Here is a 27,823-nt window from a genome sequence, read left to right on the forward strand (position 1 = left end):
CATCAAAGGGAATTTATGCATCACAGAAACTCATGGACAAACTTTAAGCATTCACACTGGAGCAGGAGTTGTGTTAAGTGCGCCGGACTCGATTCAATTCGAGCAGGTGTTGGAGAAATGTGTTTGTTTACAGAGCTTATAGACGGCCCAACGAAGCGAAACCAAACCTATGAAAGAGGGAAGTGCTCATTCCTTCCTTACAACCAATCAGAAAAAAGCAAGTGGAGTTTGCCAACTACAGGGGGTGAGAAGTGGCCCGTGTGACAGTCACACACCATCAACACCTACAGAGTTTCCACTCCCAATGACAAGCTATTTGTGATGTACAATTCAGACTTCGACGTGGCCGTCTTTCCTTTGCGCTGTTATCAAAGCAACATGTGCAGTATCTGAAAAGCATGTTTCAGGCTTTGGAGCCTCCTGATTCCCCTCACAAAAAGACACCCACACTTCTGAACGGTATACATTTTATTACTGCTGAAAAGGACATCATCGCCATGTCCAACTGGTTATAAAACTGACAGCGGGTTTTAGGGAAATGTTCATTTCACGAACATTCCCCCACTTTTCCTCTGCAGCAATTTTACTTATGCTTTCTGTGGCGGACTTAGGCAGAGATCTGTGGAAGGGGAAAAAACAGAGAAAGATATCGTCAGAGCAAGATATGAAATTGGGCCCCCTTGCCTTTTCTAAATCACAACAGATTGGCAGGTAGACTGCTACTCTTAGCCTTCCTTCCTTCCACCTTCTCCAAGGTGAGCAGTTCTTGGTTAAGAAAAGGGTGTTGGTAAATAAGTTGGTGGCTCTTCCTCCTGCTCTATCCTTCACTGGATTCCTCAAAACAAGAAACTTTAGCCTTTTTATTTCTTCCTCTTGGCTCATGATGTTTCCCAGAGGCCTTTACTCCACCTCAAGAGCTCAGCCCTCTGCTACCAGAAATACCCAGGTTCGAATACCCTACGTGCCAGTCTTGTGTTGATAGAACAGCAGCATCGGGTTCAGCATCACTTTCTGGGCCATATCCAGAAACGTTTTGGTCACTTCTTCTGACACCTCTTTTTCTCAGCCTTAAAAGGGAAACAAAGAGGATGTTGTGTTGATAAATATGGCAAGAGGTAAACAGATTGGAGCGAAAGGCTCAAGAAAATTGCCTCTCTCTGTTGTAACAGGTTGGCTCCACGGAGCAAGACAGAGACGGTCTCCTCGGGATCAAAGAAAATTTGGGAGCTCCACAAAGGAAAAATGCTTTCCTCTGTACGGCCGCCCTTCCGAGCGAAACAGCCCAGTCAACAATTATCACCGCCTACCACCCTCTGGGTTGTTTACAAATGGTTATAATGGAACGACAGCAAAGCACAACACTAAGGGTCCCATCTAAAAAAAATCATGTGCCCCTATGACATGGATCCACTTTTTTTGCGCCACCGCAAGACACCCGCCGAAGGATCCATGATTTCTGCGGTGCCGTCGGTGGGCATAGATGGGAGATGTGATTTGAGGGTGGTTTGCCAAGGATCCCACATAAACATCGCAGGAGAACATGAGGATCCCACCTTTTTACCCTTAGCCACAGTTAACGACAGGAGAAAAAGCTCGTTTGAATCCTTCCACTTTGATTAAAAAAAAAAAAAGAATCTTGTGGAAAAAGCAAGCTGTTCTGAGTCGAAATGGTAAGGATCCTTCCCAGCTGATGTGCTTCTCGGTGGCCAGTGGATCTCCTGTATAGGAATCTCCCTGTGAGAAGCTAGAGGATTCCAAATTTGGAAGGCAGAAAATAGTAAAAAGAGTAATTTGGAATTTTGATATGGCAATATGTATAGAATGGACGTCAGTATGTTATTGTTTCTCCTCTTTCCATTTAACTTCAATTCCCCTTTTCCTTTGTCACCCCTTGTTAAAAATAAAAAAAAATCCCTCTTCAGAGAGTACAATAGAGGTTCTGTCTCAATAAAGAAAAATATGAGTCTTCCCCGGTTCTAGTATCCTATCCTTCTGGTGTGTTCAAACGTTCAAAAATATAAATAAGTTTCTGATATGAATTGAAATCCAATCCACAGCTGTTGCAGCTGGAACTTTAAAACAACAGCATTAATGCAGCCAGCATCTCTCCTCCAGCACCACATTCCAAACAAATAAGTTATTTGCATGTCCGGTTTCTTAACTGTCCAGCTTTCACACCGTGTATGGTGATCGGCACACAAAAGTGTGGATAATCTTGGCCCTGGTCTCCAGTGACACATCCTTGCCTCCAGTATGAGAGTAAGACAAGAAACACTTTTTAATAAACGTTTCTGGAATGCGTCTCTGTATCTTTTCCTTCCTAAAGCAATGTCACACAGAGAGAGAAAGAGAGAGAGAGAGATGAAAAAGATTCAAATAAATTATTAGATGTAGATCATGGAACAGTGCCCTAAATTTAGGCTTAGGTGGAAGCATATAGTGGGTTCTGGCGCCGAATTCCACCTTAATCTCTTTTGGACTTCTATCGAAGGGGCTGTGCTGGACGCCTTGTTCCCCAGCTGGCAAGATATGCCCACCCCCTACAGTAAATGACTTCTGAAAATAAACCCGCCCTCCTCTCTGATATCTAACGTCCCACGGGCACCGTTTAAGGGCATGGATGAAATTTGGAGAGTTACACTCGGCCGAGGGCTGAGGTTTCTGGAAGAAGCTTTTTTGGCTGGTTGGGGGAAAGAGAGAATGGTTTTGAACGTGAAAACCGGGTTGGTGTGGGAAATAATTCTGGCTTCCTTTTGGTCATGCCCGGCTGTGGCCAGCGTCTTGGCTACACCAAAGGTTGACCTTGAGCGGGTAAGGGCCAAAAAGGCCGGGAATCCCAAGGGAGGAGATCAGATTGCCTGGCCTGGGCCTCGCAGAAGGAGAAGATTTTCTGTCTTGCCTGGAGGTTTATTTTTCCTAAACTGGCCTGGGAGGTTTTCGTCCTTCTTCCCCTTCTCTCCCTTCCGCGTGACATCTCGAACGGCTTTTCTCCAGAACCCAAGATTCACAAAGAGCATCATCATCATCATCATCTCTCTCTTTCAGCTGGGTGGGCAATGGTACCCCATCGCAGTGGTCCGAGATCGCCCTTTGAAGAAGGCGGTCCACGCGTACAGAATAGAGCCCGTGGGCCTTGAAGACTTTCTCCTCGTCCAAGCAGTTCCCCAGTAAGTCCGGATCGGCCTCTGAAACCGTCGTCTCTGGTTTGGGATAGAAGAAGTGTGAGTAGACACGGCCAGCACCGAGCAGAATCAAGACCGCAGGCAGGATCGGACCTTTCCTGATTGTGTCCAGCACCCTGTCTTTTGATCGTACCTGTGGGCATAGCATGAGGGAGGGGCGGAAGGTGTCCATTCCAGATGGCCCCCTCCCTGTACCCATTTCAGAGGCAGCTCAGACCACGTCTCTCCCCCTGGGAGGCCTTTCCCGCCGACCCCGGCTGAACATCCCGCCTCCTGGTTCCACTTCAGGCTGAGAATTGGCTGTGCCAGTGGCTCCTTAACATCCTCGGAGGATGTTATTCTGATTAGTGTGATGGTTTAGCGTTGTGCTTTGCTGTCGTTCTAGTGTAACTGATTGTAAACCATTCAAAATAGTGTCGAGGGATGGATGGAAGGAAGGAAGGAAGGAAGGAAGGAAGGAAGGAAGGAAGGAAGGAAGGAAGGAAGGAAGGAAGGAAGGAAGGAAGGAAGGAAGGAAGGAAGGAAGGAAGGAGCCAATGATGGATAGAAGGAAGGAAGGAAGGAAGGAAGGAAGGAAGGAAGGAAGGAAGGAAGGAAGGAAGGAAGGAAGGAAGGAAGGAAGGAAGGAAGGAAGGAAGGAAGGAAGGAAGGAAGGAAGGAAGGAGCCAATGATGGATAGAAGGAAGGAAGGAAGGAAGGAAGGAAGGAAGGAAGGAAGGAAGGAAGGAAGGAAGGAAGGAAGGAAGGAAGGAAGGAAGGAAGGAAGGAAGGAAGGAAGGAAGGAAGGAAGGAAGGAAGAACTAGGCACTAAAGTTATGGAACTTTTACTTTTAGATTTTTCAAAATCAATTTTTAAGCATCATAATTATCATCTTAGAACTGTAGAGTTTGAAGGGACCCTGTAGATCATCAAGTCCAACCCCTGCCAAGGAGACCTGGTGGGGAAATCACACTCCCCCAGCCAGAGACCTAAAACATCTGGGCTATCCAGCAGTTTCCAGCCAAGGTTTCACCATAGCTGGGGACTTATAAATAGCCAGATTCTTTGTCTTTGGGATCGAAAGACAAGGTCAGGCGGGAGAAATGAAAAGGGCCCGATGGGTCCCTTCGAGATCTTCCCACCCCAGGACGCCGAGGCCCTGATTCTTCCCTTCTTTTGCCCCAGCAAAGGGAAGTGCAAGGAAGTGAAGCATCACCTGCACGCCACGTGGGGAAGTTTTAGGACATCAGGTGAGTCGGAAGGAAGCCTCGCCTCCGCCGGCAGCAGAAGAAGGGGCTGCTTATGTTCAGGCCAAAAACCGGAGAGGAGGGAGGGAGAGGAGGGGTCTGGGGGGGCCATCATCTGCCACCAACAGTGTATGGGCAGAAGTGAAGCCATGTTGGAGAAGTCTCCAGCGAAATTATAAAAGCGGTTTCTGATTTGCAGAGTTACATGCAAAACAGTGGGAAGGCTTTGTTCCACAAAGCCATCATCCTTCATGCCTCTTTTATGGGGACATGTCAGCTCTCCCCCTCCTCTCCGCGCCTAACTGCTCTTTTTTTCTCTCCTTCTTTTCCCTCCGCAGATGCTGAGAACGTTATTCGCTTTGTGGACACGGATTACGACAGCTACCACATCGCTCTTTTCGAAAAAGGCTCCGACGCGGCCCTGTTTCTGTACGGTGCGTGTCCTCAGGAAGGGACGGGTCCATCGCTAGTGATGGGATTTGTAGTCCTATCCCTCCGGAAGACTTAACCGCCGGCAAACCATGAGCGGAGGCCTCGTTCCGCCAGAGGGCTGTGCCCCATTTCAGAGCACTCCTCGGGGATCATGTATTTTCCATTCCCTCTTTTGGGGGTCCAGAGCAAACATTTCGATCCCATCCCCTCTGTCGCTTGTTTGCGATCCATCATCACCACAAGGAGGTGGACCTGGTCTCTCGTTTGTGTCTCAAGCCAGGGCCAAAGAGGTATCGGGAGAGGTGAAAACGAGGCTCCAGAAACAGGCTTTGAAATGGGGGTTCAAGGCCAGCCAGATTGTCTACAACCCCATAACCGGTAAGAGCAGCTGATGCTCTTGGGGTGGGAGAAACTAAATTAATGACCTACAAATATGGTTTTTTCTGTCCAGGGTGGTCGGTGGTAGTGGATGGGTTTGGGAACTGTTTCTAAAGAGCCCTGTACCCAAAGATGAGATCCTTTCCTTCCTTCCACAGGTCTATGCCCACCGCCCCACGGAAGGTAGGTAAAATCCAAGACACCAGGAGCTACGGGCTTATCATGAACGTACATTAATCAGGAGACCCAATCCGCTCCGCACTGCGTTGAGTCAGATTCAGGGGCGCTTAGGAAAAAAGAAAAATAAAGGAAATGAAAGAAAAACAGTACTGATTACATACAACAGTCTGAAATAGATTCAGTGAGTGGAGTATACTTAAGAAAGTGTATGCCTCTTTTTAATGTGGCATATGGGCACGTGAAGGGATGTGGTGGCGCTGCGGGCTAAACCGCAGAAGCCTCTGTGCTGCAGGGTCAGAAGACCAGCAGTCGTAAGATCGAATCCACACGACGGAGTGAGCGCCCATCGCTTGTCCCAGGTCCCGCCAACCTAGCGGTTCAAAAGCATGCAAATGCAAGTAGATAAATAGGGACCACCTCGGTGGGAAGGTAACAGCGTTCCGTGTCTAAGTCGCACTGGCCACGTGACCACGGAAGATTGTCTTCGGACAAAACGCTGGCTCTATGGCTTGGAAACGGGGATGAGCACTGCCCCCTAGAGTCGAACACGACTGGACAAAAATTGTCAAGGGGAACCTTTACCTTTACCTATGGGCACGTGATGCAATATCACCAATGCCCACAAGAGTCCCAAAGGTATGATGTTAAATATGGCACCAATATTGCCACAGGAATATAGTTTCTTCACCATTTCTTGCTTGCCACCTGCAGGAAGCTCGGTCTGATCTTGGCATCCCCTTCCAACGTCCGCCGGGAAACGGGACCTATTCAGGAGCCTCCGTTGCCACCACCCTCCGAGATCCAGCGTCACGGAGGTCAAGAAAATGTTTTCTGCAACTTTCCGTACCTCTTCAACATTCTGCCTTGGTGGCCGGGACTCTGTGATCCTTTGCAAACTAAAAGGTCATAGTGAGATATCTGCGCATAACGCTGCGGCCTTTTTGTATCTCTGGGTTTGAAGGATCTAGCAAGATTCTAGCGAGACCTATGTTTCCTTGTTACATAAAGTAGAGGGGAGGGGGGGAAAATCTGGTGATGCCTTGAAAACTGACTTTTATTTTATTTTATTTTCTATTGCTTTGCTTTCGAGAATTGTAAAATTTTGCAAAAATTGCAAAAACACAAGCTTTTGAGAATTGCAAAATATACGTTATAAAATTGGGTTCCAATCCACACAAAGCCAAGACAACTTGGTAGGCTTTCAGGCACCACAAGACTCCCGCTGCAATCATTGACAGTCGAACACTCCTCTCTCCCTGGGAATTTCCATACTGGGAGGAAAAGCAGCTTCCCACATTTTGGACTTGAGCTGAGAAAGTGCATTTCCTTGTTGCATACATATTAAAACCTTTATTGGCATTAAAACCCAGTAATCGTACAATCAAGATTCTGCTTTCTACGACAGTATGGTCGAATTACATCAAGGCTCCTTGGAGCAATCAACTTGGTTTGTTACAATAGCAAGATATTCAGCTACACGCTCAGTCAAATCAGGTTGTTTATCTGCTAACCTCTTTCGAACTAAGCTCTCAGAGGAGCCAGGAAAAAAATGAAATAATAGAGCTAAGCAGTAGTTGACGGGGCTCACTAAATTTAGGGCAGTAAAGAAGAATACAGTGGTGACTCGCTAGACGATGACAATCTGTTCCACTGAAATCGCTGTTTAGCGAAATCATTGTCTAGCGAAAAGCAAATAGTCATCTAGCGAAAATCAGTTTGCGAAGCAGGGACCAAACATTGTCCAGCGAAATTCCCCCATAGGAATCACTGTTTCGCGAATTGCTATAGGGATCGCAAAAAGTCAATGTCTAGCGAAAAAACTGTCATGCAGGGTAACTGTCTAGCGAGGCACCACTGTATGTGGGATTGAGTCCCGTTCCACTATGCTTACACTGACGGTTCTTAAAGGGGATCTTACAATATCTGCCGAAAAGAACAGCGGAGGGGAAAATATTACGTCTGGCCAGCAGAAAAGCCCGGTGCCACAAGGGTTACTAAGACTGGTGAAATAATTGGCACCAGTTACAGAAAGGGGGGGCAAGCCATAGAAATGAGGAGAGCAAATTAAATTAAATTCAGCTGCCAGAGTCTGTAGTTCGATATCCCGAATTCTTTGGCGAATAATATGGTAAAGTTGAGTTTCTCCACAATTAATCAGGGAGTCCAGGTTAATACCTATGGGGGTGATTTTAAAGATGATAAGAAATTAGAAATAAAGGGATCACTTCATAGATCGGTCAGAAGGGATATGGGGGGATTTCTGAAAGTGTAAATGCAGCCAAAATTTAATAGTGGAGAGCCAGGCAAGATTAGTTGGAAAATGCACCTCAAGTTCGCTTAATAATGTTGCAAGTCTGATTGTGTTTGGGACAACTAACATCTCACACAAGGAGGAGGCTGCTACCCGGTCTATCTCGTACAGTAGTGCCTCGCTAGATGATGATAATCTGTTCCACTTAAATCGCTGTCTAGCGCAATCATTGTCTAGCGAAAAGCAAATTGTTGTCTAGCAAAAATTGGTTTGCGAAGCAGGGACCAAACATTGTACAGCGAAATTCCCCCATAGGAATAACTGTTTTGCCAATCGCTATAGCGATTGCAAAAAGTCAATGTCTAGCGAAAAAACTGTCATGCGGGGTAACTGTCTAGCGAGGCACCACTGTAGCTGGCTAAACGGGGACCCCAAAGAAGAACTGCTTAGTGATTTTCACCTGGAAAACCTGGAGAGCAGCAGGGACATATTGATGTCCACTATGGAAATAGAAGCGGGCAGTTCCTTATTGAGGACGTGGTCAGATTAAACTCACTTGGGGACGTAGTTGTCACGGTTAGTGTTGCAAAACCAGATTCAGAAGATGAAGGACGAACTCGGTGAGTCCGTTTGGGTGGCAATCCCGAGAGCAAAGGCGTTGGCAAAGGGATCCGGAGGTGAGCAGGGTTTGAAGACGGAGCCACCAGTCCTTCCATCTTGGAAAGATGGGGGCAACTGGGAATCTCCCAATGCAAAGAGGCAACTGGTTGTGCAAATCAGCCTTCGCGCCGCAGGCTGGTGGGATAGCCAACACAAAGGGTCACCTTTAAAAAATGTAAAATAAAATAAAATAGTGGGAACCAGGGAAGATCTATGGATCTACCACCCAGTTAATTTAGCTTTTGGCCCAGATAAACAGGTATCCTTAAGTCTAAAACGGTACATCGTGTAGAGAAGAACAAGCCTTTCTGAAGAACAACCAGCATGGCTTCTGGAGAGGGAAGCTTATCCTCAGCCAAAAATTCCTGGAGCCAGCAAGGACCCCTTGAAAGAAAGATGTGTATTCGTTTTGCGTCTTGCTATCTACTTACGGCGATTTTGCCAGGTTTAACGATCGGAAGGATTTCAAGGGCTTCTTGGCACTATATGTTTCTCATTTGCTTTTGATCTGCTTTTAACAACGGCCTCGGATGTTTTTTCCAGCAAATCTTGATCCCTGGTTTCGTCTCTCAACAAAACCTTCCAGAATCCCCCCGCCTCCGCGCTGTCCGAGCTCTTGTGCCTAGCGAGTCGTGATTCACATCCCACGCGGCTGCTTATCTAACTGGGTTGAACCCCAGTGACTTTTCCAGTCCAACCGCACGGCTCAGACAGCCTTACACCACTTTGGAGTGGCCTGCCCTGCCGTGGTGCTTCGATTTACAGATTCCAGTCAGTCTCCGGGCTGCCGGAGGTGACCGAGGTTGCCAAATCTCCCCGCTCCGCTGCAGAACCGACACCTGCAGAAGCAATACCAAGGTATGAAAAGACAGCCAGCGTGTCCACCCCTGTGGGGCAGGGATTTGAACCCAGGCCTCCCTTTATCCACAGGTCATGGAGAGAAAAGAAGCCACAGCAAACACAAGGGATGTGTCTGACGGAGCAAACCTTTCTTTACAGAGAGCTGATGGCCTGAAATCCCAGCCCGGCTGACTTTAAGAGAGAAGCTGTAGCTTCTGCATATTGTTGAAGCATCCTTCCTACCCCTCCATCCCAAACTCTGATAAAGGGAGTGTTTTGATCTCAGGACATCTTATCGGCGCAGGAACATCTCAGAACATCTTATCTGACTTGTACAGAAATGTTTTGTGTGTCTGTGATCTCCTACACAGAGTGGAATTTCCATTTTGCCCGTGTGGGTTGCCTCTCTCTTTAACTGGGTGGCGCTTGGAGAGGTAAGTTGGACTTGTCGCTTTGGGCTTCTAGTTCCCGACCAGAGAAGGGGAAACTCGTGAGGATGGAGACAGCCACCTTCCCCTTGGCTCTCGGGCTGATCCACGCCTGTTTGGCTCCCTTTATCACCGGCATACCGGTGCAGCCAGGTTTCCGCTACAAAAAGGTAAGAAGAAGGTCCCGAGAAAAAAAGGGGGGATGTTTCTCAAAATCGGGGGATCTGGTGGTACAAAGACGAGTCCAGAGATCTCTCCTCTCTATGGGTTTTGCGCCTCCTCGTTCTGCGAGTCGGGTACCAGATTCTTCCTTCCTGTAAATCCTGAGAGAAGACCCCTTGGGAAACTGGCACAGTCGTCCCGGGGCACCCCAGAAGTTGGGAAGGGGGAAACCACTTCTGAGGATTCCCTATTTAGAGAACCTTGGAACTGGATTTCACCCCTCCTGGAATGATGGGGTTGGGTTCTTGGTCCATCTCCATTTTCGCCTGTCTATGCAACAATCCTTTGAGGCTGGCGTAAACGATGGGAGGGTGTGACCCACCTAAAGTCGTCCCGAGATGTTGCTGAAATCAATATTGCAGGCGCAACTGGACTGCCTTTCTCTTCCCAACGCCTGGCATTGCGCCATGGATTCCCCAAATGTCTGGATTTATTTTGCGTATTTATAGATCAATTGCAAAACTTTCTAGATGCCCTTGCAAAAAGGTTTTCATGATACTGAGAATGAAATGCGATGTTGAAGCCGCACTTGTCTGTCTGCACCCTTGACCTTTTGCACCGGGGCAAAATGACGCCCCGGTGTCACTCAAGTACCAAATTTTGGGTGGAAAAGGAAAAAGCTCTTTTGAACAGGGGTAAGTTCTGTGAAGGTGTGGTGAATGAATTACATAATGCCTTCTGAACTCAACATGACATCGTCCAGGCTCAACTTGGAATACCTTCCCTGACTTCATCAGGTTGCCCTTGACACCTGCTCAAATTGGCACTCTTGTCTAGTGGCAGGGAGTTCCACAGTTGGCACTGCATCTAGTGGCAGGGAGTTCTGCAGTTGGCACTGCATCTAGTGGCAGGGAGTTCCACAGTTGGCGCTGCGTCCAGTGGCAGGGAGTTCCACGGTCCGGCCATGCCCCATGTGAACAATTACTTTTTTTCCCCCAAGTACCCTTCAGCTCCATTCGAGGACTCCTCGAGGGGTTCTTGCCTCATGAGAGAGAAGGAAGAAAGCCACTCCTTCTCCCGTTCGCTCCCGATGGGAGTTTTCTTGAAGGGTCTCACGGATTTCCCCTCCGTTCCAGGTGGAAGGTGAGTGGCAATGCCTGGCCATGGCCGTCCGAGGTGCTGAGCCGGCAGTGGTGGCCTCCAAGATCAAAATTTTCCCCATGCCCAGAGGAGATCTGATCGTCGGGAGAAATATCATTGTGTAAGTACCTCCGCAGTAAGGCTTAATGCCTGAGAATATAAGACATTTCCCCCTATTTTATGACCCAGAATATAAATCTGTAAAGTAGACGGGACGGTTCGCTGTGTCTGATTTAACCTGGATTCCTCGTTTCTAGGAGGCTTGCCTGTAGCTACTTCCAATTTCAGTACAGAAACGCTGGGCAACCGGGGGTATTCAACGTTTTCCGTACGTATAAGCATCTTGGTCTCTTTGTGTCAACGGTTCCCAGCCTTGGGGGGGGGGTCACCCAGGTGTTCTTGGACTACAACTCCCAGGAGCCTCCACCACTTAGCCAGGGCATCTGGGAGTTGTAGTCCACGAACATCTGAGCATCCCCGGGTGGGAAGCCGATGTCTAGAATGTCCCTTTTGTATTTACAGTATATCCTTTGCCTAACAATGTCTGGGCTTGTGTCGTGGGGTTTTTCCTATTAATGCCAGCCCCATAGCCGTCATGTGGGACTTAGGGTCGTGGGAGCGTCACCCCATACTTTCCCATCGTCTCACTGTACGCGGACGGACGACAGCAAGGGGATCCCCATTAGTATAGCCTAGCAAGACCGTACGGAGAGAGCCTGGTACGAGGAAACGTTGGAGAAAGGAGATCTCATCATCACTCAGTTTTGTGGAAGGATGATGGACAGGAGTTGCTGAACCCACACGGCCTCTTTCCAGGAAACGTGGCATTGAGACGGGCTTTGAATCTAGGAGTCAGGCACGAAGGTAATTTAATCCGAGACACCTTTCCACGTCCACAGTTCTAGGGGAAGAGCCAAGCAAGATCCACGTGGTGGCCACCGACTACACCCGCTACCTGATGCTGCACATTCAGAGAGGACGTGATAGAGCGCTCTATCTCTTCGGTACGTGATTTGCAGAAAAGTTATTTTGGGGGGGGGGTTACAGTGGACAGAAATGACGTAGTACGCCTTTCACGCACTCCTCTGCTTCTGTCTCAAAAGGCAGGGAGTTGGAAGTATCGGACACCACCATGAAAAAATTTGATCACTACGTGAGGTCGTTGGGATTCTCCGGCACTGTTGAGTATCCCCCGCCTGATGGTAAGAGCGGTTGGTTTTTGACATCTGTCACTCACTCCCTGGGCTATTCCAGGGCGAAGTGGAAAGACTAGAAAGGAGAACAATGCCTCTGTTAGATCTCAGAAAAGAGGGAGGAAGACGTTTTTCTGGATTGCAAACACTGGGAGTTATAGTACCAAATTCTGGGAGTTATAGTACCACATTCTGGGAGTAATAGTACCAACTTCTGGGAGTTATAGTACCACATTCTGGGAGTTATAGTACCAACTTCTGGGAGTTATAGTACCACATTCTGGGAGTTGTAGTACCACATTCTGGGAGTTGTAGTACCACATTCTGGGAGTTGTAGTACAAAAAAAACCCTCCAACTTTGCCAGGCTCGGTTCTCTGTGACGTTCTCTCATTTCCCTTCTGGGATCTGTGGGCGTCTTGATGTTTCTCCATCAAAATCAAAGAGTACAGTGCATGCAAATATGTATGCGTAGAATAATTTATGAAAAATTGAAATGTGCCGCTTCAAAATAGACCAGTTCTAAACCATTCGTTAAATGGGGAATTATGTGTTGATCTGGTTTTATTGATTAGGTGTAATTTGGTTTTGAAGAGTTTTCATGTTATTTTGGTTTGGTTTGGTTAATATTGTAAACCACCCAGAGTAGTGCTTCGGTATACAAATGCAGTGGTGCGTCGCTAGACAGTTACCCCGCATGACAGTTTTTTCGCTAGACATTGACTTTTTGCAATCGCTATAGCGATTCGCAAAACAGTGATTCCTATGGGGGAATTTCGCTGGACAATGTTTGGTCCCTGCTTCGCAAACCGATTTTCGCTAGATGACGATTTGCTTTTTGCTAGACAGCGACTTCAGTGGAACAGATTATCATCGTCTAGCGAGGCACCACTGTGTAATCAATCAATCAGCCAGCCAGTCAGCCAGAAAATGGATGGACAGACAGATGGGTTTATTTATTTAAAAGTTAGAATTACTGGTCATTGGTACATAAAGCTGAATAAATGTTTACAAAATCATCGTACGAAGGCTCTTCTAAACACGAATGAGCCCCGCTTTTTGTGACAACTGTCTCTCTCTGACTCTCTTCCCCCCCCCCCACAGAAGAATGTTCATTGCCTTAGTAATCAGAAATGGAAAAATAGGGGAGAAGACATGCCATCTTTTCACCTCCAGTTGCCAATAATGGCATTTATCAGGTGCCGGAGGGGAAGCAGCACAGAAGACAGCTGATTATTTTTTACCGTCTTTCATTTGGGGGGTGGAAACACACACACACCAGGACTTACTGATTGATAGGACAGATGGAAAACCACTCTCCTTTTTTCCAGACTTTTATTTGATCTCAACCCTATTAAACTGTAATAAGGCGGGGTGGGGGGGGCAATGCAGTTTGGGGAAAGCTAGAAGATAAATATTCATCTGGAGACTCACCAAGGTGGTAGGAGACATTTTTAAAAAATCAAGAAATCGTTCTGTCTGTGTGTCCAAAAGCTGCAAGGTCTGTTTTGTGCATAAATAAATACCCCCTACCTGGTAATACCTAAAAGCATCTTGTCTTTTCTATTTTGTCTGGAAATGTTTGCCTGGGAGGGGGGCAGTAAAAACCTAGGAAGCACCTTTGTGATCAGAGGGGATTAAAATGCCAACAAGCACTTTGAAACAGACTCCCCCGCTTGGTCATGATCCTTGCTCTCCAGATGGACTCCTGGGGTCTTTATAGTTTTCACCGCTCAAAAACTTAAGAGAGTTGGAACATTTAGATTCTGGTCATCGGCACTCGGATCTTGTGATCCCAACACTTTCGGCAAACGGCTTGGGTTATGCAGTATTGCTATTTATGGGGGACGCACTGCAGGCCTGTTCTCACAGTGAAAAAAAATAATTAATAAGTCTAATGTTGCATCTTTGCATCTAAATTAAGTGTATGCAAACCCAGGCAAAGTAGAGCTTTTTCTCAATGCCTCCCTTTTTTACGGGTGATGGTTCCAAAGGGGCCGCCCTGCTGGGTCTTGAGACCATCCAGGAAAGCCTTGACTTTTTGGGTCCTCTTGTTGGGTCCTGAATGGCGAGAGATAAAAGCCTTTTTCGGTGGCCCCTCCTTTCTCACCTCCCACGCGTGGCATGCCGGTCCACCGAAACCAGCCCTCTGAAGTGCTTCTGCTTTCCTCAGCAGAAGCCTTAGGAGGTAGGTTTTTCGGAGAAAGCCCTCCGAGTAGAGACCCCCCCCCACACCTCCCCCTTGAAGGGGGTGCAGCAGGACACGATTCTTGTTCCCGCTGTTTACATTTATACGCTGCTTTTCCTGCGGCCAACTCAAAGCTGCATCTGTGGCCTTTCCCCCCCACCTTATTTTGTTCTTCCAACATCCCTGTGAGGTAGGCCAGGCAGGGGGAAAAAAAAGGTGGGGGAAAAGAAGATGCATCCATCGCCAGCCCAGCACCTATCCTGGCTCCGTGGGAGACCTGAACCCAGGATTCCCAACGCCCAGCGCTTCAACCACGACACCACGCCGCCTCTCCAAATGCACACGGATCGTGACCTTTCCTTCCTTGTGCTTTTCTCTCTTGTCAAGCTCAGCATGTGGGCAAACCCTCCATGGCTGTTTCCTCCTCTACATAAACACCTCCAACGATACTGGCTACCTTTACAACTTTTATGCAACTCGAAGTTCCTGGGAGATGCTGAGAAGTACCATCCCGGACGCTCCCCTTGCCTGGGTCGAGAACAGATCTACCCCCTGAAAAAAGAGCGAACACTTGAAAATGTGTGTTTTGAAACCCTTTGCTTGTTTGTGTTGGGTTCGTTAATGTCAGCACTGAGGTGGCCGTACGGGAGGGGGAGCAGACCGCTCTGCAGGGTGGGCATTCATGACCAACCTGGTAGCCAGGCAGTCGACGGATCTGAACGTATTGGGCAGCTGAGTTCCAGAGGCTCTGCACCTTTTTCACAATTGCTGCGGTATGATCAGGATGCAGCGGACTACAATGCCCATCACCCTATTCCCTGCCACTCTTACCAAAAAAAACACATCTCCATCAGGAACGTGGATTATAACCATGCTCTCATCCTTTATGTCGAGGCGTCGTTCAACGATGGGCTGTATCGCTTGGGTATGTGATGGGGAGATGAGGGAGTGCGGACCTTCTGAGTGGCTTCTAAGCGGATCTAGAGAAGGACCGGGAAGGGCGGGTGGGCACAGACACAACCACACAGAAGCTTCAAGGTGTAGGCGTGCGTTTGTGTTTAAATTAGCTGCGCCATTTGGACTGAAAAAGAGGAGAAAACGCTTTAAGACAAATCAAACAACCAACTGCGAGATTTGGCATAAATCTCTTAGTGGGTAGATAAAGTCACAAGGGCCCCATCTTACAAATTTTACTTGCTGGTTTGCATATTTCCATCATGTCATGTTTAGGATTAATCTGCTATTTTTCTGCTTGCATGTAAGGCATCTATAACCTGGAAGGGACCCCTAAAATCATGGAGTCCAGCCCATCAGGGAGGCCCAGAGTGGGAATCGAACTCCCAACCACCCGACTCTGAAGTCAGATGCCTAAACCTCTGAACCCCCCCAACCGTTCCACTCTTTAGGACAAATTTTAAAAAGCAACCGCAATGTTTTGGCATAAATGTAGATAAACAACCTACAATCACCAGGGTCTGCGTTTACACATTTTACTTGCCGTTTTGTATATTTCCATCATTATCTGGGATTCTAGAACAAGAAGGGGGAGCATTGCAGGTTGGGAGGAAGGCAGATTTCCATTTTGGGTGTGTGTGTGTTGGGGGGTGTCTTCTGTTTACTCCACCGTATCTCCACTCTTTGTCCTTCTTTGGTTTATTCTTCAAAATCTAAACCAGGCGCTGGAGAGAAAAAGCAAAAATCAAGTGGAGTTGGAAAAGGAGGTTAACCCTAAGAGAGATTGGGTTTAACTGGAGTAAGGGGGGAGCTGAAAAGTCCTGTATGTAGGACTCCGAAAGCCATCGTGGCCATGCTCTTTGGGGGAAGATGGGGGCTGTAGTCCTCCGTAACCGCTTCGATCGCTCTACTTTTTTCTTTCTCAGTGGAAGCTTCTCCAGCTCTCAGAGAATCGTCATCATCTTGTTTCCCCCCGATTCCCCCAACTTTCCCACCCACCCCTTTATCAATCTTTCTCCCCCTCCCCACGACTCTCACTTTGGGGTCGGCTCTGAGGCAGCTTCTTGCTTTCCAGGAACAGCCAGAGCTCCGAGCATTTCTTGGTCTCCCGCCGAGTCACCGTGTAGCTGGCGATCAGGCCGACAACTGCGTGTGCATGAGAGAGAAAAACAGTGTGCAAAAAGTGGGGCGAGAACAGAAACGCTTTCAGTCGTGCATTTTCTCGGGAATAAAAAAAAACCCTCGTTTTCCAAAAAGCAGACGCGTTGCAGGGATTTGGCGCCTTTTAAACAAGAGGGGACGATTCCACCATCCGATTCTCAACCAGGACGCCATTTCGCCAACCCACAAGAAGAGCAGCTGCTCAGCCGCCATCATCGATCGTGATATTAAAAGTAGATATTTTGTGCTTTCAGATGCTGCACGACGTACAAAACGCACCCCTCTAATTATAACGTGAAATGCCATCGAGAGGTTCGAAAGACAAGGACAGGCATCCTAGCGAAATACGAGGCAGGTGACCCCCCCCCCCGGCCACAAGATCTTCCCAGTCGGCACTGGGGTGGATTCCCCTGCCTTGCTGAAGGGGTGGGCTGGATGACCCCTGGGTTCCCCCCCCCCCACAAGGCATTTTGTTCAGCTACTAACCTGTGGAGAAGAGGACGTTCCACTGGAGGGAGTAACGCCACTTCCGATTGAAGCCCTGAACGACGAAGGCTAAGCCGCTGCCTGTCGGGAGACGGAGACCCCAAATTAGTGCCCGCATGTCGGGGGGGGAAGCCCTGTGGGCAAACCAACCCCCTCCTTTGCAATTAGCTCCATCAACGGCATAAAAATGACATTAATAAAGACACAAACCCGCCGTCTTCCCCAGTGGCTGGAAGACAGGCAACCCTATGAAAGCAGCCGAGGGTGGGGTGGGGGTCTTACCTATAACGAAGGTGCCCACGCCTTTCATGAACGCGTAGGACTGGCAACTGGCATACTCCTGCAGCCCCTGGGGAGGGAAAGAGGGAGGGTCAGGAATTATCATCCTCGCTGTTATGGTTTAAGTCAAATTGACATACCCTATGATGAACCCCGTCAATCATCCTTTCCATCCAGGGTTTACAAAACTGCCAGGAACCGGATTTCGTTCTCGCCTCCTGCTGGAGGCCTCCGACATCCCAGGAGGCAGATAGAATGGCTTTTGAAAGGGAGGCTCCATCTCAGCACGGCCACTAAAAGGCACATCGCTTTGGGGGCACAGGTCAGGGCGGTGCCATCCTTTTTACGCCAAGGTGGGCAACCGGCGGCCTTCCAGAGGTGGGTCGGCTCCCATTTCCATCATCTGTGCCGGCAAGAGGCCATGGGCGCAGCCCATATGGGGTCCACCCCTGCTTTTAACCACAAAAACCTCCTGTAAACGAAGCTTGGAAAGGATTGGAGATTTTTCTTTGGCTACCTTAAAAAAAAATAACACTTTGGACTACGACTCCCAGAGTGCCTTGTGGCCACGCCTTCTGGGAATTGTAGTCCGCAGACGTTTCCTCCTTCCTCCCCCAGTTAGGATTCTTTTCCCCAAGCCCAAACCCCTACCCGGGGGGGGGAACTTGGTGAAAAGGGTTCCCTCCCCGCCGCCCCCCTCTCTCCGGCTGCGCCCTAAGGGCGACTGCGCTGGCCTCTGGAGGCTCGTCTCCCCCCCAAGGGCAGGAGGAAGGGTCCCCCCCCGCCACCATGGAGGAGAGTAAGGAGGGGGTCCCCCACCGGATGCTTGGCCGCCACCTCGTCCTCCACGCGCCGCAGCCCCAAGTTCACCATCGCCGATGCGCTGCGCCCTCGCCAAGCCCTGCCCTCGCTCGCCCCCAAGGGCCACCCAGCTGCTAGCCAAGGGGCGCCCCCTGCTGGCCTTCCCGGTCCCCAGCCGGCCCCACGGCTCCCTCTGCAGGGCAAATCGAGGGGGGTCCCCCCCATAACGCGCCAACCGGGGAGGGGGGGTCTCTTTTTGCAAGGCATGGTTTCAAAACAAGACGCGTAAAATACCTGGAGACTCCCCCATTGCGCGCCCGTGCCTCTTTGCTTGCCTTGGGACTACAACACCCAGAATCCTCTAGCCAGGCGGGGAGGCTGGAGTGGGGGAGTGGCTTTTCCGGGGGAGGGGCATGGGGGGTTGGAAAGGCTTTTTATTTTATTTTATTTTGGCCTCCCTCTCGCCCTCTCCCGGCTGTGCGCTCAAGGAACGCTCCAGCTGGCCGCAGCTCGCCAAGGGTGGCCAAGTTCCCCTGGGGCGGACTACAAAGACCAGAATCCCCTGTGGGCGAGGGGGGGCAATCAAAAGGACAAGAAGTGGATGGATGGAGCCCAGCCTTGCTCTCTCTCTACCCCCCCTACTCCGGGACCCCTCCGGGTCTTGAGCCACGAAGGCCAGCGGTACCTGTGCTTCTGCAGCGGGGGCGCCCAGATCTCCGCCCCGATCCGGCTCCAGTGAGTGCCAAAAAAAGGGGAAGTCCAAAAAAGGGGGTCCCCCTCTTTCCCACGACCCCAGGCAACCCTGATACCCCCCTCCCCAGCCTGGCTTTCCATCTAACACCTCCCTGGGCTTCGGTTTCCCACCCTTTCTCCTAAGCCCCGGGACCTCCTTCCAAAAGCCGTGCGCAAAAAAGGCTACCCCTGAGCGCGTGCAGAGTGCGGGCCAAAAAAAAATCAGAGCCGAGACCGGATCTATCCTATCTTTTTCTTTCCCCCTTCGTTCCTCTCCTCCTGGAGGTTCACCTTGGAAGGCGCACCCATTAAAAAAGTTCTGCTTGTTTTCCATTAATGAACTTAATTTCCATCTAGTTCACCCATATTCATCACCCGGACAAGCTTTCCGGGAGAATAATTCATTTAAAATAATAAATAGACCACCGCCATGACTCTTTTTTTTGTTTGTTTACCTTGGACTATGGAGGGTCTTATGGACTACAACTCCCAGAATCCCTCGGCTAGCCTGCTCAGAGCAGCCATTTTGGGTGAAGGATGCTGGAAGTTGTATGCGTATTTTTGCACCACCCAGTTTCCTTTCGTGCAAGTTTTCTCGAATTTGCAGCCTCTTTCATCAGACACCTGCTGTATAGATTTCGGTCCGAAAAAAGTAACTTTTTCCAATGCGCACAAATAGCAAGATCCATTTTTCCTTCTCCACTCCCCCTTTTGTCCTGGGGGGTGGTGGCTACATCTCTCAGTCTCCCCTCGATTCTGCGGGAATTCTGGGGATATGTCTTCCAAAACCCAACTTTTCCGAGGTTTTCTTTTTTTAAAAAAAAATCGATTATTAAGAGCAGCTTCCAATAATCCAGATGTTCCTTTAAAGGGGCATGGGTGCTGTCCCGTTTTACAGGATTAATCTGAAAAATGTCAGCCCCTGCTTTTTTAAAATTTGCAGAAAAGTTTCCCTGAGTTGCTCTGCAGGTTTTGTTGGATCCAGGAATGTGTGTGTTGTTTCCCCTTTAATGACAGATTGCTTGGATAAACAACCAGCAACACAAGTTCCAGCAGGGAATAGAAACCACCCGTAATTATTTAAATATCTGCAGGACTTGAAAAGTGGAGGCATCCATAGCTCAGGTCAGGCACCCAGCCAGCCGTGAAACTGGATCAACAACATTAAGACAGACAGACAGACAGACAGACAGACAGACAGACAGACACACACACACACACACACACACACACACACACACACACACATTGTAGAGAACCACAAAATTTGGGATCAGTTTATGAACCTTCTCCGTTGAATGTCTAGGTGGGAATCCGCCAGCCACTAACGCTTTTATTTTCTCTTCCTTCTTTTTCCCAGTGTCACGGACGGGTGTGAATTCTGGCGTGGTGATGTCTTTCCGGACCAGCTGGATGGACCTGTAAGGATACACTTGCGGCTCGGGAGTGTTCTCTGAAAACAGACCGTCCCGAGAAATGCCCCAAGGGGTGATAACGTTGGCTATGAAAAGTGGGGTGGGTGGGGGTCCTGCTGGTTTGAATCCCTTTGCATGACCTTAGCCGTTGGTGGAAGTGTGCATTCAGACCTGACTCCCTCTCCAGATAAACGGATGAAATTTGGTACCCTGAGTTTGAGATACCCTCCGACATTTCAAGGCCAAATGTTCCTTCTCCGCTTCTTTTCAAGGGTGCAAAATATTTTAAGGCAGCGCTTGAGTATTAAGAAATTGCAACAGATGATGGTGTTCATGCCCGGATCGCTATTCTGGACTTCAAGTTAAAAGTGTAACAAGAACAGCTCTGTTGGCAATGGGAGAGAAAGTCTACAAAACTCCTTTATAAAAGGAAATTAAAAATACAACCTCAGGCAGTGTGCGATCAAAGGCTGATGGAAGTCCAGAATCGTATGTCCTGTGCTGGCCTAGACAGATTTTGAGTTTATTTTTTGCTCTGATGAAACGTTATCTTTTTCTCTTAGCAGTTTCCCGAGAAGGGGCAGGATCCTTCCGAGGACTCCACCTCTAAACTCAGGTGACCGCCTCCAGGCCTTCTTGCCTCTGCTCTTTTTCCCTGTTCTTCTTCAAAAGCCTAATGGTTAGGGTTAGAATTTGAGATGTGTCTCTGAGAGGTTGGGAGTTCGGGTCCCGCTCGGCCTCCTTGACAGGGGTGGACTTGATGATCTATAGGGTCCCTTCCTGCTCTGCAGATCTTAGATTGTTATAGTTATGAGGAATGAAGGGCAGGAACATTTTGATGCAACTTCTCTCTTATTGCATTCTCTGTTTTTAACAGGACGTCTCCCCTAGGGTGGCCGTACACAAACCGCCTTTAACGGTCAAAGAGGGACGTGCAGGAACAATCTTGCTAGCTCTTAAAACTCTCCCACAGCGGCCTGCTTCTTCCTCTTTCCCCTTAAACGATGAGATCGGCTTTCCCAGATCTAGCACTTTCCAAATACATAAGACTAATTCCTGTCGCTCTCTCTGGGGACGATGGGAGGTGTAGTCCAAGCATATCAGGAAGGCGCAAAGCTGGGAAAAACTGGCGTAGATCCCTAGCAGGCCTTAATTCTCTGTTTAAAGCTCAGACATCAGGGCTGTCCTTTCGCCTCTTTACATGGCCGACGGGAATAATCAGAATTATCTGATCTGTTTCTCAATGTTTTATTCCTACTTGTCTGTCTTGAGGCCAATGAATTGCTTAAATTTAGGCTTATATTTTACCAAGGCCTTGGATTTTTTGGGATACCAAAAGGAAATGTTAGCCAGCTGTTTACTTGATGAAAGTCGTGTCCCTCTGCCAGGAAGGAACTTTTGATGCTAACGTTTATTATCTTTAAACGGTGTTCATACCGTCGCCTCTGCTCTGTATTTCGTCCCCGTAATGCCTTCAACCCCCTGTTCACCGCAGAGAAATCTTGGCGCGCCAGGAGCCGACCCTAACCATCCGGGGCGCCACCGCCACTGTCCAGTTCCAAACTGGAAGGCAAGGCTTGACCTTCGACCTTTCCAAGGCGCCTCTCCGGGAAGCAAGGAAACAGCTCCAGGATCTGATGTTTGGCTTGGTGGCGCAGCTCCAAGCGCTGGAGAAATGCTCCAAAGGTTTGATTCATACTCTCTTTGCGATGGGTCTGCGCCCGACTTTTTCCCTTCCATGTCCAGTTTCAACCCTGTGTTTTCCCTCCATTCCTTCCAAGCAGAAAAGCTGTCTGTAATGGAGAAATCGTAAACCCTTTATTTATTTTATTTATATTCCATATATTTTGTGGTAGGGGTATAGGGCATAATTACTGGATGTCGAAACACTTGAATATACACATTTAATGGTGTTTTAAATAGTCAAAAACCTGATGTAGGTAAAAACACGCTCTATTACAATATGAAAAAAATGTCGTTAAACATAGTAAAACCATTTAAAGCACTACTGATTTTTTTAAAGAGTACAACATACTGATTTTTTAAAAAAATCTATGTTGCTCAGGTTTTCTATTTTGGTGGTGGACAAAGAAGCTTCTAAGAAGGGGAGGGTGCTGTCATTACTTTGCTGCTTGCTTTTAATACCATTATGTTGTAATAACGCGGGTGGCTCAATTTGTGCCGTAATGCTCGTTTTTGGGTTCTTATTTGCAACTTACTTAAGTTCTTTGTGAGCTGTCTTGGGTCCCAACTTCAGCAAAAAGCAGATTATCAATCAATCAATCAATCAATCAATCAATCAATCAATCAATCAATCAATCAATCAATCAATCAATCAATCAATTCTTCCTTATTACAGAGGGTGCTACAAACCCATTGCCACTCAGCAGCCCTGAGAAGAACACCTTAAGTAGCCAAATCCTCTTTGCTCCAGGTAAGAGGTGTGTCACCAGGTGAGTGTTGTTGTTTTCCAGAGAAGAAAGACATTTTAGCTTTCAACAGTATGGCATCCCCAGAAACGCCCACTAAAAGAAAACGCCAGCAAAATACAGTGGGAGTGCTACTCCTATTCAGAGCGAGGGCAGGAAGGCTTGCCATCGCTCTGAATTGGCTTGGTGATGTCAGAGTTTAGACTTAACGTCTGGACCACAACGCTCAGTATTTTATTTTATTTTATTTTTGGCTGGCAGGTATAAGTCCTCCAAAAAGCAAGGGTGGCGCCGGGCAAACGTCAACCAAGAAAAGGCTACCTGGAGAATCGCTCATTAACCCTGGATTCAAAAGGTCCTCACCCATCTCCTGGCTTTGTGGGGCTTTGTGGGAGATGCTTGGATTCGGAAGATTTGTGACCTGCACTAACCATGTCCTTCCTATTTTTTGGCCCCAGCAAGAAGATTCCCACCGGGGTGGACTTTGAAGATCCCTGAACGAAGGATGGGCCACATTTTCAGAATCAAATGCCAAAGAGCCACTCCCTGGATGTCCCTGAACCGGGTCTTTTAACTATTTATGCCTCATGGAACAAAGGGCCAAAAAGTCCCTTCCTGCAGGTATTTTAGCAAGCTATTTTAAATATGTACATATAAATAAATTTTAAAAAACTAAACAGAGGTTGCCAGGTTTTGGATTTTGAATAATGCAGTCTTGACAAATTTAACGAGGCACGTTCATTACCTGGAAGTAACATCCATTGAATACAGTGATGCCTCGCTAGATAGTCACCCCGCATGACAGTTTTTTACCCCGCATGATAGTTTTTTCGCTAGACATTGGCTTTTTGCAATCACTATAGCGATTCGTTAAACAGTGATTCCTGTGGGGGAATTTCGGTGGACAATGTTTGGTCCCTGCTTCGCAAACTGATTTTCGCTAGACAACGATTTTGACAGCTCCCTCCACGCTCGCAAAACAGGTGTTTTTGGGACCTAAGCTTTGCAAGACAGCTATTTAAACAGCTGATTGGTGGTTCGCAAAGCGGCTTTCCTATGGCCGATCTCCGCTAGACAACGACAATTCTTCCCCATTGGAACGCATTAAACAGGTTTCAATGCATTTCAGTGGGGAAATGCTTTTTGCTAGACGATGATTTCGCCAAACAGCGATTTCAGTGGAACGGATTATCATCGTCTAGCGAGGCACCGCTGTATTTTGCATTCATAACCAGAGTTGACCATGGCCCAGCAAAGACACACAGGTGGGAATGCCACGGCGTGTCTCAAGTACGCTTGCCAAAGCACAGAAAAAGTGGTTTACCGGATTCTGCAACCCGGGCCTCTTCTGGCGTGGGGATTTGGGGAACTGTAGTCCAGAAACCTCCACCCCACCCCCCAGGCCCTCCCCCAGATCGCTGTGCAAACTTCGTATATAGGACGACTTCAGTTTGAACCTTTTTGCTTCCAGGAACGGGAGAAATGGTCCTGTTATGACCACTGAAGTTTCGCTCCATCCTGGGGGAGGGAACCGGGCCCTTCCTTAGCAGGACTTTGGGGGGGGCATCTCAGCATTCATGTGCCAAGGAGACCCTCACACCGTCAGCCACAAATGAGCCACAGATGGCTGTGGGGCGGCTAGCAGCTGGACGAGGGTCAAAACGGGGAAACGGGCCTGGGTGTTGTCTGGGTTTTGGAGAGGCCGATGTGCCGCACATAAATCGGAGTCCCTTTCCATTTCGGCCTCTTTCCTCTGTTTGGTTGCACGGAAGGAAGGCAGGAAGAATCCATAGGGCAGGGCTTGGGGTGAGGGGTACCCTGGCCCCATCCTTGAGACCCAGACGCGTGGTCTATTTGAGTGGCCGAACCACGCTCCGGTAGGCTTGGAGGATCTCCTCCTTGTTGGGACACGTGTACTTGAATTCCTTCACCTCAGCAGCGCTATCTAGGTAACGCCAGACGCCCCGAAACTCCTGAGGGATGCCCGATTGTCTGTAGTGCTGCAGGACGACCTGGTGGGAGGAAAGGGAGGGAAGAGGTCAAAGGTCATCCAGGGTGGAAGTGGGCACTTGCTTGTGGGGCAGGAAAGTTGAACTCGTTGGGGGTGGCTTGGCAACAGATAGTCCAAAAGTCTTTTCTAGATCAACATGCAGATTGTTCCTCTTAGGCTTTCATACTTCCTTCTTCCTCTGAAATAAATTCCTGTTTTAGGCTGTCCCGGTGGCAGGCAGCGTTCTCAGAATGGCTGATCAACAGGTCTACAGATAGAGAAGCTACCTCAGGGGGTCCTGCCATTAATTTTAGGGAGCTTTTCCTCCAGCACTATACCTGAATAGATGTATTAAGAAGACGAAAAGACGACACTCACATTCACAATGTTGAGTTTGGGCAGGAGGCCGCAGTCCGCAAGGGTCATCTGATCTCCGTCCAGGAACCGTCGCTGGGAGACTGTAAGTCGGGGGTCCCGGACCAGCTCGTAGTCCAGTGGGGTCGTCAAGTAACTGTCTAGCTTTAGGAGGGCCTTGAGGAGATTCTTTTGTAAAGCTAGAAGAGAAAAAAAAATGTAAAGCTATCAGGTCCCCCTGCACCCAAGAACTTCAGACATTCATCAGTTACATTAAAGTAATTGCTAGTGACCTTCAACAGTTACAAGGCAAAAAGTAGTAACTAGTTAGCGTTACAATTCCTTTTGAAACTGGTAACTCCTTGATTGTTTTTTTATTGTCTTGTTTACATGGATCAAGATACAGTGGTGCCACGCTTAGCGATCGCTCTGTTGAGCGATGGACTTTTGGCCATCGCTGGAGCAATCGCTTAACAATGTCCTCTATGGCTAAAATTCGCTTTGTGATGATCGCGGGGGAGCGAGCATGGCAAAGGGAACTTTATAAAACAGCTGACCGGCAGTTCCAAAATGGCCACCGCAAAAACAAAATGGCCGCCGCTGTTTTCCCTCGCTGTAGAGGCACCCAAAATGGCCACCGCTTTGGAGGAATTTAGCTTTAAGGCAAATTTTTAGCCCATAGGAAAGTATTAAACGCGTTTTAATACGTTCCTATGGGCTTTTTAAAATCGCTTAGCGATTAAATCACTTAGCGATGTTTTTTCCGGAACGGATTAACATCGCTAAGTGAGGCACCACTGTACTTAATTTTTATCTCAATTATCTCGTCATTCATTATACTCATAATTATACTATAATTATTTATTATAATATACTCGTTATGCTGTTTGGAAGTATCCTAATATAACACACTCCTGGATTGTGGTACCTAAAAGACACCTAGACAGTGGGAGCCACACTTCCTAGTAACTATAATTGAGAGAAACACAAACCAGATCAAACCAGTTGCTGTCAATGGAGTGATTTCCCCCTTTTTATGTGACAGAATTAATATGACCTAGTAATGCAGCGGTTAAAGAGGAAACAAAGTTAATTACAAGTAACACATGGTTTGTAACTAGTTGCTTCTACTAGTTACTAGGAACTAACTTTGCTGAGAAAAAGTTACTTTCTAGGGCTGAGAAAGTCTCCTGCTAGAGCAAGCTGGCCTGCTTTCTCCACCACACAAAGACCCCTCCGCCCCTTACCTTCATCCTGGGCAGGTACAGGATTCTTGATGTAGGCGGAGAACCGGTGGAACACGTCGTTTCCTGCGATGCTCGACTCTTTATACCTGGGCATCAGGCTTGGGAAACTGGGGGCGGACAGGTTTGGGGGGGGACGAGGGAGAGAGAAAGCAACGTTGTCACACCGAGGCTTCAAAACTGGGTTCGGGGTCAAATGTGGGACGTCCTAAACTCTATCAAGGCCTCCATTTGGAGGCCAGGACCGCTCCCGCGCCCTCTGGGTGGGGTGCTTACTTTGGGGGTCCCAGGGTCTCCTCCAGAAACTCCTCGATCTTCAGCGTGTCAGTTTTCGGTTCTCCGTCGTACAGCAACACAGGGAGCTGAGCTCCCGGGGCGAAGTCCTTCAAGACGTCCAGAGACCTACAAGGGGAGGAAGAGGCGTCCGTACTGGTGTCTGAAACCCCATCTTTCCAGGGCGCTCAACCCCCTGGAAATGGGGGACTGCAAAAACGGGGTCCCCATCGGGGACCCACAGCAACTCCCGAAACGTTGGGCTGGGGGGAAAGCTAAGTTAAGAGTACCTCTGAGAATATACAGAGTGCCTTATCAGACATCGCCCTCTGTTGGCTTTAGGAATTTTAGAAATGAAGGTGTGGGTGGCCAACACATTGCTGTTCACTGTGTTTATATGCATGATTCATGTTTTCAAGAGAGTGTTTAATTAAAAAGAAAACTTACAGAGACAAATTTAGTGTAGAAGCGAATAGCCCTGTTTCATCCTGTCCGCGGTGTTCTTATTAGGGGTGTTTAGGGTGATCCTAATAAGGTTTCTGAGGTACATGAGATATTCAAGGAATGTTTTCCCATGTCCACCCATCCCCATGAGGTTTTGGGACTAAACGGGGATTTGAACCCGCCGCCTCTTAGTTCCAGTCTAGCACTTTGTCAGCAGGGTTGCCCATCCTTATCGTCACCCTCATCGCCGCCGCCATCGTTACCTTCACCCTTGCTCTTGGTGTGTCTCACCTCTTGGTATCCACGGTGGTCAGAGTGAAGGGGACCCCCTTGAGGAGCAGAATCATGAAGAGGCGCTGGCAGAAGGGGCAATGCCCGATCGTCTCCCCGTCCTCACTCGCCTAAGGAGGAAGGGGAGAGGTTGGAACGATCCGGTGGCGTTTCATAAACTGGAAATCGCGAAGGGAGCAAGCGCCAGTTGAGAGGAACCGTTCCCTCTTCCGAGGGGGACCTGGGAACTCAAATTCTCCCGAAAGGGGAGCATGGGAACTATGAAAATCCCATGGACCCCTAACTCTCTTTCAGGGGAAAGGGAACAACCCATAATATTTTTGCAGGGCAACACCCTGTTGTCTTCAGAGAAGACTCTTGCCTTTGAATGTGATGCTTAGGTTTCAGTGGTAATTTTTCACCCTCTTGCAATGTGAGTCAATTCAGTATTTTCTTTGGGTGTAGCAAGAATGTCTTCCGGGAGCAAGAGACGGTGGTGGTTTTCCCTTTAATGCGCCACCCCCTCCACCTCCCTGCCGCTTGTTCTCTGCGCATTTGAAGACGCCCAGGTGACACGATGCCATTGGTATGTGCCAGCTCGCCAGGGCTGCCCGCTTTCCCTTCGGGCAAAGCTGGGTGTTAACAGCCCCCGAGATGCCCTCAGGTGGCCAAAAATGTTATTTTTTTTCCTTCTCAGTGCCTGACCTCAGATGCAGAAAATCATGGATTAGC

At 48.4% G+C, this 27,823-nt stretch overlaps 5 protein-coding genes and 1 long non-coding RNA gene across 7 annotated transcripts; 3 read left to right on the plus strand and 3 right to left on the minus strand.

Annotated features, from left to right (window-relative positions):
• The first annotated feature begins 242 nt into the window (after nucleotides 1-242).
• On the plus strand, nucleotides 243-6,914 carry LOC140702900 (uncharacterized). 2 transcript variants are annotated; one of them, XM_078382654.1, is made up of 6 exons: nucleotides 243-3,167; nucleotides 4,348-4,412; nucleotides 4,748-4,843; nucleotides 5,118-5,219; nucleotides 5,378-5,402; nucleotides 6,111-6,914. In XM_078382654.1, exons 1-6 carry the CDS (start codon nucleotides 2,617-2,619, stop codon nucleotides 6,307-6,309), a joined length of 1,038 nt encoding a protein of 345 aa, XP_078238780.1. In that variant the 5' UTR covers nucleotides 243-2,616; the 3' UTR covers nucleotides 6,310-6,914. The 2 variants fall into 2 exon arrangements, with proteins under 2 accessions (XP_078238780.1, XP_078238781.1); XM_078382655.1 differs by lacking the exon at nucleotides 243-3,167 and having other exon boundaries at nucleotides 4,121-4,412.
• On the minus strand, nucleotides 457-5,508 carry LOC144585114 (uncharacterized). The gene is made up of 2 exons (XR_013539618.1): nucleotides 5,452-5,508; nucleotides 457-619 (listed from the first exon to the last, which is right to left on the minus strand). It is a non-coding gene; the product is annotated as an uncharacterized LOC144585114 (long non-coding RNA).
• A 2,640-nt stretch (nucleotides 6,915-9,554) lies between the features above and the next one.
• On the plus strand, nucleotides 9,555-13,522 carry LOC140702964 (neutrophil gelatinase-associated lipocalin). The gene is made up of 6 exons (XM_072985006.2): nucleotides 9,555-9,748; nucleotides 10,877-11,001; nucleotides 11,138-11,208; nucleotides 11,780-11,884; nucleotides 11,984-12,082; nucleotides 13,176-13,522. Exons 1-6 carry the CDS (start codon nucleotides 9,647-9,649, stop codon nucleotides 13,193-13,195), a joined length of 522 nt encoding a protein of 173 aa, XP_072841107.2. The 5' UTR covers nucleotides 9,555-9,646; the 3' UTR covers nucleotides 13,196-13,522.
• Nucleotides 13,523-15,735: 2,213 nt separating this feature from the next.
• Nucleotides 15,736-18,162, minus strand: TMEM141 (transmembrane protein 141). Its single transcript, XM_020793464.3, has 5 exons — nucleotides 17,959-18,162; nucleotides 17,143-17,209; nucleotides 16,861-16,941; nucleotides 16,252-16,359; nucleotides 15,736-15,938 (listed from the first exon to the last, which is right to left on the minus strand). The coding sequence occupies exons 1-5, from the start codon at nucleotides 18,010-18,012 to the stop codon at nucleotides 15,913-15,915; spliced, it is 336 nt and encodes a 111-aa protein (XP_020649123.1). The 5' UTR covers nucleotides 18,013-18,162; the 3' UTR covers nucleotides 15,736-15,912.
• A 236-nt stretch (nucleotides 18,163-18,398) lies between these two features.
• Nucleotides 18,399-23,193, plus strand: PAXX (PAXX non-homologous end joining factor). The gene is made up of 7 exons (XM_072985003.2): nucleotides 18,399-18,675; nucleotides 20,033-20,093; nucleotides 20,651-20,703; nucleotides 21,583-21,773; nucleotides 22,447-22,521; nucleotides 22,778-22,871; nucleotides 22,975-23,193. The coding sequence occupies exons 1-7, from the start codon at nucleotides 18,542-18,544 to the stop codon at nucleotides 23,012-23,014; spliced, it is 648 nt and encodes a 215-aa protein (XP_072841104.2). The 5' UTR covers nucleotides 18,399-18,541; the 3' UTR covers nucleotides 23,015-23,193.
• A 1,035-nt stretch (nucleotides 23,194-24,228) lies between these two features.
• CLIC3 (chloride intracellular channel 3) lies at nucleotides 24,229-27,653 on the minus strand. Its single transcript, XM_020793300.3, has 5 exons — nucleotides 27,113-27,653; nucleotides 26,381-26,506; nucleotides 26,108-26,214; nucleotides 24,885-25,060; nucleotides 24,229-24,528 (listed from the first exon to the last, which is right to left on the minus strand). The coding sequence occupies exons 1-5, from the start codon at nucleotides 27,166-27,168 to the stop codon at nucleotides 24,367-24,369; spliced, it is 627 nt and encodes a 208-aa protein (XP_020648959.3). The 5' UTR covers nucleotides 27,169-27,653; the 3' UTR covers nucleotides 24,229-24,366.
• Nucleotides 27,654-27,823: the final 170 nt, after the last annotated feature.

The sequence above is a fragment of the Pogona vitticeps genome, chromosome ZW-PAR (assembly GCF_051106095.1).
Source record: "Pogona vitticeps strain Pit_001003342236 chromosome ZW-PAR, PviZW2.1, whole genome shotgun sequence".
NCBI lineage: Eukaryota > Metazoa > Chordata > Lepidosauria > Squamata > Agamidae > Pogona > Pogona vitticeps.

Excerpts from the sequence above, each read along its gene's own strand:
- LOC140702900 (XM_078382654.1), top strand. The coding sequence starts at position 2,617 with ATGGATGAAATTTGGAGAGTTACACTCGGCCGAGGGCTGAGGTTTCTG. Across the intron at positions 4,844-5,117 it reads CGCGGCCCTGTTTCTGTACG|CCAGGGCCAAAGAGGTATCG; the intron begins GTGCGTGTCCTC and ends TTGTGTCTCAAG. Across the intron at positions 5,403-6,110 it reads TGCCCACCGCCCCACGGAAG|GAAGCTCGGTCTGATCTTGG; the intron begins GTAGGTAAAATC and ends TGCCACCTGCAG.
- LOC140702964 (XM_072985006.2), top strand. The coding sequence starts at position 9,647 with ATGGAGACAGCCACCTTCCCCTTGGCTCTCGGGCTGATCCACGCCTGT. Across the intron at positions 9,749-10,876 it reads CAGGTTTCCGCTACAAAAAG|GTGGAAGGTGAGTGGCAATG; the intron begins GTAAGAAGAAGG and ends CCTCCGTTCCAG. Across the intron at positions 11,209-11,779 it reads GGGGGTATTCAACGTTTTCC|TTCTAGGGGAAGAGCCAAGC; the intron begins GTACGTATAAGC and ends CCACGTCCACAG.
- TMEM141 (XM_020793464.3), bottom strand. The coding sequence starts at position 18,012 with ATGGTGAACTTGGGGCTGCGGCGCGTGGAGGACGAGGTGGCGGCCAAG. Across the intron at positions 17,210-17,958 it reads AGGTGGCGGCCAAGCATCCG|GGGCTGCAGGAGTATGCCAG; the intron begins GTGGGGGACCCC and ends TTCCCTCCCCAG. Across the intron at positions 16,360-16,860 it reads GAACGTCCTCTTCTCCACAG|TTGTCGGCCTGATCGCCAGC; the intron begins GTTAGTAGCTGA and ends ATGCACACGCAG.
- PAXX (XM_072985003.2), top strand. The coding sequence starts at position 18,542 with ATGGATGGAGCCCAGCCTTGCTCTCTCTCTACCCCCCCTACTCCGGGA. Across the intron at positions 18,676-20,032 it reads TCCGCCCCGATCCGGCTCCA|TGTCACGGACGGGTGTGAAT; the intron begins GTGAGTGCCAAA and ends TCTTTTTCCCAG. Across the intron at positions 22,522-22,777 it reads CCAAATCCTCTTTGCTCCAG|GTATAAGTCCTCCAAAAAGC; the intron begins GTAAGAGGTGTG and ends TTTGGCTGGCAG.
- CLIC3 (XM_020793300.3), bottom strand. The coding sequence starts at position 27,168 with ATGATTCTGCTCCTCAAGGGGGTCCCCTTCACTCTGACCACCGTGGAT. Across the intron at positions 26,507-27,112 it reads ACCACCGTGGATACCAAGAG|GTCTCTGGACGTCTTGAAGG; the intron begins GTGAGACACACC and ends CTCCCCTTGTAG. Across the intron at positions 24,529-24,884 it reads CCAAACTCAACATTGTGAAT|GTCGTCCTGCAGCACTACAG; the intron begins GTGAGTGTCGTC and ends TCCTCCCACCAG.